This window comes from Rhamphochromis sp. 'chilingali' (assembly GCF_963969265.1).
Source record: "Rhamphochromis sp. 'chilingali' genome assembly, chromosome: 18".
Classification (NCBI taxonomy): Eukaryota; Metazoa; Chordata; class Actinopteri; order Cichliformes; family Cichlidae; genus Rhamphochromis; species Rhamphochromis sp. 'chilingali'.
Window position 1 is genome coordinate 35,971,998 of NC_137945.1, and position 13,703 is coordinate 35,985,700.

The 13,703-nt window shown below is 41.0% G+C and overlaps 1 protein-coding gene across 1 annotated transcript; it reads left to right on the forward strand.

The window, feature by feature from the left end:
• The first annotated feature begins 841 nt into the window (after window positions 1–841).
• LOC308386048 (uncharacterized protein) lies at window positions 842–11,826 on the forward strand. Its single transcript, XM_080865321.1, has 6 exons — window positions 842–1,207; window positions 9,574–9,701; window positions 10,443–10,554; window positions 10,647–10,961; window positions 11,372–11,422; window positions 11,640–11,826. Exons 1-5 carry the CDS (start codon window positions 884–886, stop codon window positions 11,417–11,419), a joined length of 927 nt encoding a protein of 308 aa, XP_080721447.1. The 5' UTR covers window positions 842–883; the 3' UTR covers window positions 11,420–11,422; window positions 11,640–11,826.
• The last annotated feature ends 1,877 nt before the right edge of the window (window positions 11,827–13,703 follow it).

Consider the following 13,703-nt stretch of genomic DNA (forward strand, 5'->3'; position numbering starts at 1 on the left):
AGCTGTCGTTTACATCTCAGACACAGAAACTCCCGCTAATCTGTCAGAAGGTTCTGCACCTTCACCTTCTGAAGTAGAAAGCCAGTCAGAAATGGATACACTGGTCAACTCCTCTACTGTGCATGATGACATGTCAGCAAAGACAAAACACAACGATATTAGAAAACTCTATCAAAAACACGTTGCTGGTAAAGAAAGTGAATCACCCGGGAGTTACATACGCTTACACAATCAAGTTGCACAGGCACACAGTGGAGATGAAGTAAAACCCAATAATCTCATTGCAATTGAGAACTTAGATCTGGTATTTGAAACCTCAGTAGATGACTCTGACAATGAGAATATAGATTTAGATGACTTTTTTCAGCAGCTTGATACTGAAGGGCGAGTCTATTGGGCAGAACCCATCCAGTTGTCCAATCCAACCCCTGAAGCGTCAGGAAGCTTTGAAATCTCAGATGGAACTCCTGGAAATCTTCCTGTAGATTCATTTTCTTCCACAGGCAATGCCATCCCTTTACCGATGTCATACTCAGCGAACACAGACAGAGGCCAGACCTCAAGAGCTGCAAATGGCTCCTTGGATGTACCTTCCTCACTGACATCCACATCCCAGTCTGCAATCCCGAATGTCAGACCATCAAATCGTTCTGTTTCAGTTCAAATGCCGTCATATCTGTCTTCTCATATTGTCCACAGAAAGGATGTTCCATACACTCCTGAGTCAAAAAGCACTCGTCTCCCTATCATTCTACCTTTGGACACCTCCAGCCCCTTTCGTGCTGTCCAGTCATGGACAGACCTGCAAATTCAGCGCAATACTCTGACCAAGAATTTATCATATGGGGCTCTTCATGCTGTTCCAAACAAAACAAATTTGTCCATGAGTTGCCCAGGAATGACACAAAGACCAACACATCAAGAGCTCTTCTCTTCATCTCCTTCTTTCTTTCACCTGTCTAATAATTGGAAATCACAAGAGACTATCCCTGAGATGGCTATAAATTGTAAGCCAGAGTCAGTATCTGTAGATACAGGATTGTGGCCGGATGAGCAGGAAGAAGACATGAACAGAAATGGAAATGAAACTCAGAAGCAACTTTGGGAGGGCAATCAGCAAGACACCATGGCATGCTGCTGCTCCTGTGACCATACCTGCTGTATTCACAAGAGTAACAACAAGGAACCCACTTTCGGAAACAGTCCTGTGAGTAATACCACACTGTCCAGTATCCTTACTTAATTTTGTGTATTTAGCCAAATAGATTTATGTTGATACCCTCATATAAAATTCACACCCTTTTACGTATAACTTCAGTTGCTGGACTACATGTATTCAAGCACCACAGTGAGTAAGGTTTGGTTTTATTTTACGTCTATAGTCTTACAGTTTTTCAGGTTCAGAACAAGGCCGATAGGCAGTGTCTGATGAAAGTAGTTTAGAATTTGAGTTCCATTCTGAACTTTTAGGGCCCGAGGACTAAAGTTATTGGGACTGCTGTCCCTCATCCTGCACTTCCCCACAGCTGGTACTACCAACAGAAGGTTCTTATGACTGTGAGTTTGCCTGTATCAACCAGTTCTTCCACATGAAACTTTTCAATAAGGCACACAGGGTAGGTAGGGGCAGGGATGGTTGCATTAAGAGATTTGATTGGGCAAGAATGGGCTGCTGTCAGTGCTTGTGGGGCTGGTGTGCGGCAACCCTGCAATCTAACTGAAACCTATTTATTTATTTGCAAGGCTAGAATGGGACTGGTAATTTTGTTTCAGGCAGCCCATCATGTTTGCTCAAGAAATCAAATCACACACAAAAAAACCCTGCTTCACTCCTCCTACACTTCTCCACATCTGGTGCTAAAAACAGCAGCCTCCTGTGACCGTGAGGGCTGGTTACTAGTTGTTGTTGGTACTACTGTTGACAGTGCAACATCACCAAAAGCTAATGTCATTAATTTGAAACACTTTGCTACATTTATTGTTAGTTTCTTCTTTTTTTTTCTGTTTTAGCTTTTGAGCTCCACCTTTTCGGCCATTCTTCCACACAATAATCTAACAATAATCTTCCACACAATAATCTTCCACACAATAATCTGTTCTACAAGGTGCGTGAACACACAGCGAAGATAGGGGAGCGCCCGGTTGCGTTATGAGATTTGATTGGGCAAAAAAGTGTCATTAATGAAAATGAACAAATGGGCTACTGTCAGCGCCCGATGTTGCACATCTTTCATTGTCCCAATGCATTCAACTCATTGGCCTAAAAGTACGTCGGCCCACTGGGAAAATCCCCGGTATGCCGGATAACCAGTCCAGCGCTGTTTATTAGGGATGGAAATCAAGAACCGGTTCCAGAAGCACAGTTCCTTGGAATTGTTAGGCTGTTTGCCTATCAATCTTGCTTATTGGTTACACTACAACTAGGTGATTTGACTTCATTTGTCAGAGGAGGAAAATGCTAGTGTATATGGACAACTTTTATTTTTATTGCACAAAAGGATGTGAGCGATGGTAAAGCGGAAGCTGCCTCCAGGACAGAAACAGCTGCATTATGCTGCTAACATCACTTTGGCTTTTTGCAAGCATCTGCACAGACAGCATGCTAATGCTAAGATAGCAAGACGGCATGCAAACACTAAGCTAGCCAAAAGTCCAGAGTGATGGAAGCTGAAAGCTGTGTGAAAGCTGACCAAACTCATGAGAGGTCCTGCTGCAGCTTCTGTTTCTACCTGCTTATGTTTCTAAAGAAAAATCACTGTGATAATTGGTTTGAAATATCGTTTTGCTGGTTTTCACTTTTGCTTTGTGGTGTTGGACTCATGTAAATGGACTGATTCTTATATAAATGGACTGATTCTTATATAGCGCTTTTCTACTCTCTCTGAGGACTCAAAACACTGTATACAACATGCCTCATTCACCTATTCACACCTACTCATACAAACACTTCTATACTCAAGTGCAATCTAAAAACATTCACACATTCACACTCTGATGGACGCATTGGAGAGCAAAATTATAAAATTATAGATCCAAATATTGAGATAAAGATTATACAGTGGGATGCAAAAGTTTGGGCAACCTTGTTAATAGTCATTATTTTCTTATATAAATCGTTGGTTGTTACAATAAAAAATGTCAGTTAAATATATCATATAGGAGACACACACAGTGATATTTGAGAAGTGAAATGAAGTTTATTGGATTTACAGAAAGTGCGCAATAATTGTTTTAACAAAATCAGGCAGGTGCATAAATTTGGGCTCCACAAAAAAAGAAATGAAATCAATATTTAGTAGATCCGCCTTTTGCAGAAATTCCAGCCTCTAAACACTTCCTGTAGGTTCCAATGGGAGTCTGGATTGTGGTTGAAGGTATTTTGGACCATTCCTCTTTACACAGCATCTCTAGTTCATTCAGGTTTGATGGCTTCCGAGCATCAACAGCTCTCTTTAACTCACACCACAGATTTTCAATAATATTCAGGTCTGGGGACTGAGATGAACGTTGTACTTGTTCCTCTACATGAATGCCTTAGTGGATTTTGAGCAGTGTCTCGGGTCGTAGTCTTGTTGAAAGATCCAGCCCCGGCGCAGCTTCAGCTTTGTCACTGATTCTCCAGAATCTGCTGATACTGAGTGGAATCCATGTGTCCCTCAACTATGAAGGGATTCCCAGTCCCTGCACTGGCCACACAGCCCCACAGCATGATGGAACCACCACCATATTTTACTGGAGGCAGCAGGTGTTTTTCTTGGACTGCTGTGTTCTTTTTCCTCCATGCATAATGCCCCTTGTTATGCCCAAATAACTCAATGTTAGTTTCATCAGTCCACAGCACCTTACTCCAGAATGAAGCTGGCTTGTCCAAATGTGCTTTAGCAAACCTCAAGTGTCTCTGTTTGTGCTGTGGGCGGAGAAAAGGCTTCCTCTGCATCACTCTCACATACAGCATCTCCTTGTGTAAAGTGCGCCGAATGGTTGAACGCTGCACAGTGACTCCATCTGCTGCAAGATGATGTTGTAGGTCTTTGGTGCTGGTCTGTGGGTTGATTCTGACTGCTCTCACCATTCGTCGCTTCTGTCTATCCGAGATTTTTCATGGTCTGCCACTTTGAGCCTTAACTTGAACTGAGCCTGTGGTCTTCCATTGTCTCAATATGTTCCTAACTGTGGAAACAGACGGCTTAAACCTCTGAGACAGCTTTCTGTATCCTTCCCCTAAACCAGACCTTCCCAAAGTGTGGGGCCCGCCCCCTAGGGGGGGCGCGGTATGAAAAGGCTGGGGGGGGGGGGGGGGGGGGGGTAACAAAACGCTTGTACACTGCTAGCACGGGGCGCCCACAGAAATGCAAAGCAGGAGATGAAGCATCGCTGAATATGTTTCCAAACCAACTTCATTCTAAGCCAAAGACTAGAAAATATGGTGAAGCAAATCTGCCCTTTGGCTTCACCTGCACAAGTGCCGAGGTAGGTCTCCCTGCAGGATTGGTTTTCCCTTCGTCGGGAGCAGCGCTGGGCTCTTCAAATCACGGACAAACAGGATCCCACAGTTGTTTATGTTTTTGAACCCATTTTGCACAGAGAGGCATTTTTTGAATAATGTATTGATGCAATGTTGAATATTATTACACAGGAAAAAAAAAACAGCTACAGTAAAATAATCACACCGTGACGCCTCTGCCTTTGTAAATGGAGGGACAGTAACTGCGTGTAAAACCTGCAGACAGTCAGATTAACAGTATTTTGTCTCTATCTGCCATCCTGCAATTCATCTCATGTAAACAATAACGTGGCCACAGCGTGACGTGAAAAAAGACACATACCTTTGACGTTGCGTGACGAACTCTGTATTCCTCGTCCACACATAAACGAAAAAAAAGGAGTTTAAAAAAATCTCAGTTTTCGGTGATTCGAAACGCCGTTTATGTGGACGAAACAGCTGCGTGTTCAAAAATACCCATGTAGGTGCGGACGTAGCGTAAAAGAGTTAGTAGTTTATTTTCTTACTACCTGTAATTTATTGTATTTGCTTAATTATTTACTAAATGTTTGAGGTGTGAAATAAACCACAATGGAGCAAAATATGGGCGTGTGTGGTTGGAGGATGTGTTAGTGCGTGCATGCACGCAGGGGGGCGCAGCAAAAAAAGTCTGGGAACCGCTGCCCTAAACAGAGATGGGCAGTAACGCGTTACTTGTAACGCGTTACTGTAACCTGATTACTTTTTTCAAGTAACGAGTAAAGTAAGGGATTAGTATTGCAAAAACTGTAATTAGATTACCGTAGTAACGCTGCGTTACTGTGTTACTAAAACCGTGATTCTTTGCGAGAATGTCTCACGACAGTGACGTAAGCGAGTGCGCCGTTAGTGACAACAGCTGTGTGCAGATCAACAATGGATCACATATCGATTGTGGGAGAGAGTATGAGCGTGCAGCGTTTAAAGCGTGGAAGTACTGACCTGACTTTGAGTTTGATTCCATAAAAAGTGACAAAAACATTAGTGTCCGTTGTGTGTGGGAAGAAAACTTCTTTTTACAGCGAAAAAAACCCCTAAACTTCCAAACAAGCACCGAGTAGCTACGACGTAATGGGAAACTCAGAGAAACTCACGGATTCTTCCACTGACCGCGGCACACCTGCACCAGGGTAAACCTCCGCCTGCCCCACTCCTGCTTTACAGGTGAAAATAGAGCAACAGGACCGCTGAGTCTTTGACTTTATTTATTTTCTGCTGTGTTTTACTTGCATCTATTTGAAAGACTGAGTGTAAACACAAAAAATATTTTATTTTATGTGCTGGAATGTGCAGAAAATAGGTTTAAATGTTAAACTAATTTATTCAAGTCAGAGAATGTTGCATATAATTAAATTTTTGCTTGATGCATAAAGTTAAAAGATTAAAACTGATAAAACAAGTTAAAAAAAGAGACTTTTCCATTTGATTACATTTTGTATGATGGATTATGCAGAAAAAGTAGAATTGGGCTGAAAGATCTATCGCTTTATCACCTCTTCAGGTTGTAAATCGTGTTTTTAAAAAGTAACTAAGTAACTAAGTAATTAATTACTTTTGAAAATAAGTAATCAGTAAAGTAACGGGATTACTTTTTTGGGGAAGTAATCAGTAATTAGTTACTGATTACTTTTTTCAAGTAACTTGACCAACACTGGCCCTAAACCATGATGATGAACAATCTTTGTCTTCAGGTCGTTTCAGAGTTGTTTTGAGACCCCTGTGTTGCTACTCTTCAGAGAAAATTAAAAGACGAGGGAAAATTACAATTGACCCCCTTAAATACTCTTTGTCATTATTGGATTCACCTGTGTATGTAGGTCAGGGGTCACTGAGCTTACTAAGCCAATTTGAGGTCCTGAGACAGTTTGTTTCAGCTATTTAAGTGGGTAACATTAAAAGTTATGTAATGAGTAGTATATTAAATTACTTTCTCCTTGGAGTAATTGAGTAACATATTGCTTTACTTTTAACAAAAGTGTTCTTTGTAATATGTTTTTTAGTAATGACCCCACATGCAGAACCATTTGACCACAGAGCATGCTATTAATCTGCATGAATCTAATCTGTAATCTCTGCCCACAAGTTTGCATCGGCCCACTGGGCAACTGCTCGGTATGCCAGATTAGAAGTCCAGTCCTGGAAAGGTCTACTGTGTATACATCAGTGAGTAATTAGCTAGCTATTACACAAGAAAAGCTTTTTCTACCAACCGTAGTGTAGCCAAAGACAGAGAAATCCAAAGTATGAAAAATACAACACTAAAGTATAACTAACTTCAATAATTACTTCCTCCAAACCATCAACGTGTCTTTTAGACCCCATTCCTACAAAACTGCTCAAAGAAGTCCTGCCATTAATTAATTCTTCGATCTTAAATATGATCAACCTATCTCTAATGATCAGCTATGTACCACAGGCCTTCAAGCTGGCTGTAGTTAAACCTTTACTCAAAAAGCATCTCTAGACCCAGCAGTCTTAGCTAATTATAGGCCAATCTCCAACCTTCCTTTCATATCGAACATCCTTGAAAGAGTAGTTGTCAAACAGCTAACAGATCATCTGCAGAGGTTTATTTGAAGAGTTTCAGTCAGGTTTCAGAGCTCATCACAGCACAGAAACAGCTTTAGTGAAGGTTACAAATGATCTTCTTATGGCCTCTGACATCTCTGTGCTTGTCCTGCTAGACCTCAGTGCAGCGTTCGATACTGTCGACCATAATATCCTATTAGAGCGATTAGAACATGCTGTAGGTATTACAGGTACTGCACTGCAGTGGTTTGTATCATATCTATCTAATAGACTCCAGTTTGTGCATGTAAATGGAGAGTCCTCTTCACACACTGAGGTTAATTATGGAGTTCCACAGGGTTCAGTGCTAGGACCAATTCTGTTTACATTATACATGCTTCCCTTAGGCAGCATCATTAGAAGACATAGCATACATTTTCACTGCTATGCTGATGACACCCAGCTCTATCTGTCCATGAAGCCAGATAACACACACCAATTAGTTAAACTGCAGGAATGTCTTAAATAATAACAATAATAATGGATTGGATTTATATAGCGCTTTTCAAGGCACCCAAAGCGCTTTACAATACCACTATTCATTCACTCTCACATTCATACACTGGTGGAGACAGCTACAGTTGTAGCCACAGCTGCCCTGGGGCAGACTGACAGAAGCGAGGCTGCCATATCGCGCCATCGGCCCCTCTGGCCAATACCAGTAAAGACATAAAGACCTGGATGGCCGCTAACTTTCTGCTTCGTAATTCAGATAAAACTGAGGTTATTGTAGTCGGCCCTGAAAAGCTTAGAAATATGGTATGTAACCAGATTCTTACTCTGGATGGCATTACCTTGGCCTCCAGTAACACTGTGAGGAACCTTGGAGTCATTTTTGACCAGGACATGTCCTTCAATGCACATATTAAACAAATATGTAAGACTGCTTTCTTCCATTTGTGCAGCATCTCTAAAATTAGAAATATCCTGTCTCCGAGTGACGCTGAAAAACTAGTTCATGCATTTATTACTTCCAGGCTGGACTACTGTAATTCATTATTATCAGGATGTCCAAAAAACTCACTGAAAAGCCTTCAGCTAATCCAAAATGCTGCAGCAAGAGTCCTGACAGGTACTAGAAAGAGAGAGCAGATTTCTCCTGTTTTGGCTTCCTGTTAAATCCAGAATTCAAAATCCTGCTCCTCACATACAAGGTCTTAAATAATCAGGCCCCATCTTATCTTAATGACCTTGTAGTACCATATCACCCTATTAGAGCACTTCGCTCTCGCTCTGCAGGCCTACTTGTTGTTCCTAGAGTATTTAAAAGTAGAATGGGAGGCAGAGCCTTCAGTTTTCAGGCCCCTCTTCTGTGGAACCAGCTTCCAGTTTGGATTCGGGAGACAGACACTATCTCTACTTTTAAGATTAGGCTTCAAACTTTCCTTTTTGCTAAAGCATATAGTTAGGGCTGGACCAGGTGACCCTGAATCCTCCCTCAGTTATGCTGCAATAGACATAGGCTGCCGGGGGATTCCCATGATGCATTGAGTTTTTCCTTTCCAGTCACCTTTCTCACTCACTATGTGTTAACAGACCTCTCTGCATTGAATCATATCTGTTATTAACCTCTGTCTCTCTTCCACAGCAGGTCTTTATCCTGTCTTCCTTCTCTCACCCCAACCTGTCACAGCAGATGGCCCCGCCCCTCCCTGAGCCTGGTTCTGCCGGAGGTTTCTTCCTGTTAAAAGGGAGTTTTTCCTTCCCACTGTTGCCAAAGTGCTTGCTCATAGGGGGTCATATGATTGTTGGGTTTTTTCTCTGTATCTATGAAGCGCCTTGAGGCGACTTATGTTGTGATTTGGCGCTATATAAATAAAATTGAATTGAATTGAATTAAAGAGACACTTTAGCCATGAAAACATCAATATATACTTCTATCTTGTTAAGAAATAATGCTCTCTGTTGTGTCACTTGTGCAACTGGATTATTACTAACAGACTATAATTAATATTTAGTAACATATTTGATAACATATCCATCAAAAGTATAATGTGTATTATAAAACAAACCAACCTTAAGCTGTGTGAAGGAGTGTTGTGGTATCTGGCAGCGAGATGTTAGCAAGAAATTCTTCAAATTCTGCAGCTTACAAGGTGGGGCCTCTTTGCTGGATCAGACTTCTTGGTCCCAACTACTGCCAAAGAAGTCTTATCCATGGAGGCCCACATTTGCTTGATTGGACTGAGACTGGATCATTTGGAGGCCAAGTCAACACCTAAAACCTGTTTTTGTGCTCTTCAAACCACTGGTGAACCATTTTTTTCCATAGTATCCAGGGAATACAGTTTCCATGGCTCATGTGATGAGACTATGATCAATAGTAGGTCGAAAACCCTCTTTAGTGACAAGTCTCACTGGGGCCTAAACACCTGGGACTTTCCACCGTCTGTTGTTAGAACTGAAGAAGCTTATCGGAGAAATGTCTTCGACAGATAGGTGTTTTCTTTTTTTAATGATAACTGTGTCTTTGTTCTCTATAGTACTCTCTGGATGAGCTGGAGGAGATGTTGCTGTGTCTGCAGCAGTTTTGGTCTGTGCTAAGTAACATGGAGGAGCAACTCTCTGAAGACCAGGCTGCTGTGTTCAGTTGTCTCTCTGACCAGGACAGGTACAAACAATAGTTTATACATTTCTAGTGTGTTCTGGCTACAGGCACAACCAAAGTCCTTTCAGAAACAGGTTTTATCAGTTAGCAGTCCACTTGAACCGCGTCTAGGAATTAAATATATTTTGTTCTTTAAAGTATTCATTTTTAACCTTAATTTAATATAAAAACTGCACGTATAGAATCACAAGTCAAATCTGACAAAAACATTAGTCTGGGTCCCAGATCTTGCAAAAAAGTGAGGTCCTAAAAGCTTTTCCCACACATGGTAGTTATGGTTCTGCTGTTGTGTCACTCTCTTGGAATTTCTCTGTTTTACGAGAATGCAGTAGACGTGCAGCTTTATCATAGAATCAGTGAGTGAGGTGCTAATAACGTTCTGACCGTCTGCCCACCTCAGAATCAGATTGTTCTTTTTGCTTATGGAATATGTCATATATTTTATCTTCATACTATTTTTTCAAGTTATAGACCCTGGGAATTCATTAGCATAGGTAGTAATTTAGCAGTTTTAAATGATCACCAATATTTATTTATTGGAGCATTTTCTGGATCCTTGGCCAATATACTGAACCCTGAATTGCCCCAGATGCATCCATTGCAGTGTAACTATGAGTGTACACTTGGAAAACACTTAATTGTTTTTGGTCCACATGATAACCAGCTTCGAGCATTGGCATGGTGATAATTACCATACAGTTTCATGCACCCAACAATAAATGTGTGTGTGTTGTACGTGTTTAGAGAGAAGATTCGGGACATCGAAGAGCTGAGGCGTGCAGTAAAACGAGAGGCTGGTGAGCTGGAGAGGCAGTTAAAAGAACTGGCCTATGAGTATGATGAAAGCTTGAAAATGGTAACAAAATTCATCTCCTGAGACAGATCGGCAGGCCGATATATTTTTGTTTTTTTTAACTTTATGTTTTCTGATTCTGTGTTTTGGAGTAGAAGATGCACAGATTGCTGGATGAACAGTCTCTCCTCTGCTCTCAACTTAAAGTCTTTCTACCTGGAACAGTCCCCACACCATCATCTAAACCAATGCCCAACAGGACAGTAGCCACTCAGTGCTCTTTGCTACCCTTGCTCACGGCAGCTGACATACAGAGTAGCCACATTTCTGATTGGAAAGGCTGGAAGACTCTGAAACCTGGACTGGATTCCAACAGACAGTCACTTCCTGGGTCTGAGAGCATCTGTGATGGTCAGGGCGGCTCTCCCACCAAAGCAGACAAGCTAGACATAGTAGGCTTCTTGCAGAGAGTAAGAAAAAAAATCCCATTTTTATCTTCTCATGTGTCGATAAATCCTGCCTGCCACACAGCCGAACTGTGACAAAAGTCATGGGTTCTATATCTTCGGCTGCCTGCACTACGAGCTCTTAAATTGAACCTGATTGTGAAATAGAAGACGTTTCTAAACTGTCCACGTGACTAATTATACTATGAAAAATTAAAATATGAGTATTAAATTAATGTAACTTTTCAGAAAATCCACATTTTACATGAACTCCTCAGCTTATGAGGCATTTTTTAATTTAAGATGGTACACGGGAGTTTGACATTAGAACTAGTGACATTTTCTTGAAACCTAGATAACTGACAGAATGATTTACAATATTTACGTGAATGTGATCTTGCTTTTTACTGTGGATTGTGTATCCTGTGTTTCAGCTGAAGGAGACTTTGCATCATTCTGTGAACACAGACCCATCAGAATAAGAGGTAAGATTCAGTTGCAGAGCTTACAAACTTGTGAAAACACTTTTTTTTGTTTTGCCTAGTTAATGTGCTTTCTGCAAACTAGTGGCCCACTAAAGCATCGTCACCCTGGATGTAGCCACAGTTTGTGAGACAACCTGTGTGAGCTGACGTTTCCTTGGGTTATCTTCAAATCCAGCTGTTTGTTTCTAATAACTTTTATGCCTTCCTTTTTTTACAGGTGTCAGGAACATTGTGTGATGCACACCTATGTTTTGTCAATATTCCATTCTTTCAAAGCCTTATTGTATGAGATGTGCAGTTTTAGTGTTTACTTAGTATTTCTGTCATTTTCGCTTTTACTGTTTGTGTCAGTATAATGGATCTGCTAACAAGACAACCAAAAGAAAGTGAAAAGGCATAGCATATCAAGTTTTACAAGAATGATGTTTGTTTTTTAAGATAAAGCATAGCAATATAATTGTGACTTAATTCATTAAATATAGTATGTTTGGCAAGTTTTACACCTTAATTATATTAAAACAATATACCTTGGAAAAGTAAAACACATTTGTGTGATTTGTGCATTCATAATCTCTGTGAGTCTTTTTTTGTGCGACTTCAGACTGGAGCAGGATGTACCAGTTACTGGAGTAAAATCCTGAATAAAGACTTCTCAAGGTTTTGGTTTTACTAAAGGATCGAGAGCAGGGCTGTGCAGAGACGTTTGAAAGTTAAAGGGGCACATAGAACCAGGCTAAATAACAACAACCCAAGAATCAAATATGGAATCACATCATACTATATCATTGTCACCAGGTGGGGACAATGCAAAGCAAATGTAGCCCATGTTTTACCTGATGGGTACAATGTTGCTGTTGAAGAGTTGCTGGTCCTGCTGCTGATAGTGCAGGAGGGCAGGGCTGTGTTGATCTGAGCCTGTAGACATTAAAGAGTCCACAGGAGAGATGGTAGCTGATTAAAGTGTGATTAAGTGTTATGAGATAATAATAAAATGCAAAGATTGGTGACAGCGCTTGGAACCATAAGACAACAAAACAGTGAGAAATAAACCAAGCTCTGCCTGTGACTCACTCTTTGCCTCTCTTCCTCCATCTATCACTCTCCACCTGCTGTCCATCGGAGAACAAGGCACAATCTGCTATTGTATTAATCTATTATTTAATTATTCACACTTAGCAACTCTTGAAAGAGGTTATAGAACCAACACATTGTGTTTATTATTGTTTTTATACTTGAATACCTCTGCAACGCAACACCTGGTACAGATGTTATTGTTACTTGTGCTCTTTGTAATCCAGCTGCTGAGGGATCCACTGCCTCACACAGCTTCTTCTGTCACTGCTTCCTCATCATGTCCTTACAGAGCATGTCTGGACAATGTTATATCATCAGTAATATATTTTTTAAAGTCTATACACATAAAACACAAACACACATACACATACAGTGACATTTTAAAGCAGGGGTCGGCAACCTTTTTGATGACGAGTCCCATCTAAAATTTCCTCAGAAGTCAATGTGCCATATGATTGCATTAGCAATAAATTTAATAACGCTCTATATTAACAGTTGCAGCGCTGAGCGGAGAGCTCCTGAAGCATTTGAAGTGTTGGAATGTGGAAATTTCAACATCGCTTGAAAAAACTGCCAGCTAGCAACGTCCCTCTCACCAGTTGGCGAAGTTAGTTTTAGCCAATTACAAGTTGAATCTGGTAGTTGGGGTTGTTAGCTAAGATACCGTCATTAAGAAGCAGCACAACTAATGTGTGTATGCGAGCTAATTTGCGATGTGCACCGCTGGCCCGGCCATTTATTTTTTAATGCACCTGCTCAGATTAACTCACTGCGTGTCGTGCCCAGGGCTGGACTGGGACAAAAAAATCAGCCTGGGCATTTTGACTAGAGACCGGCCCCCCAGGTATTAAAGCCATAAAGCCTTTGAATGAAAACAAACGCTGTTGTGACAGTGATGTACAGTCTTGTTGGTATATGTATGATTTCTATACATTTTACATCTGATAAAAACTTTGGTTGTAAGATTCAGATAATTATTTAATAAAAGTGAGACATTTTAAATGATAATAAGAAAGAAAAGTATTTCCTTGTGCCCCCCTCTCCCTGTTAATGCCCTACCTGGCCCCCTGGCAACACTTTGCTAGACCCGCCCCTGCACAGTTACCAGCTGTCAGCTAGAAAAGGATCCTGGTGTTATTAGTCTCTCAGAAACAGGGGCCCATTCTTCGTACGTCGCTTACTACATCCAAGATCAAATGACACATCC

Coding starts and splice junctions, on each gene's coding strand:
- LOC308386048 (XM_080865321.1), top strand. CDS start 884: ATGAGTTGCCCAGGAATGACACAAAGACCAACACATCAAGAGCTCTTC. Junction 1,208..9,573: donor CCACTTTCGGAAACAGTCCT/GTGAGTAATACC, acceptor TGTTCTCTATAG/TACTCTCTGGATGAGCTGGA. Junction 10,555..10,646: donor ATGATGAAAGCTTGAAAATG/GTAACAAAATTC, acceptor GTTTTGGAGTAG/AAGATGCACAGATTGCTGGA.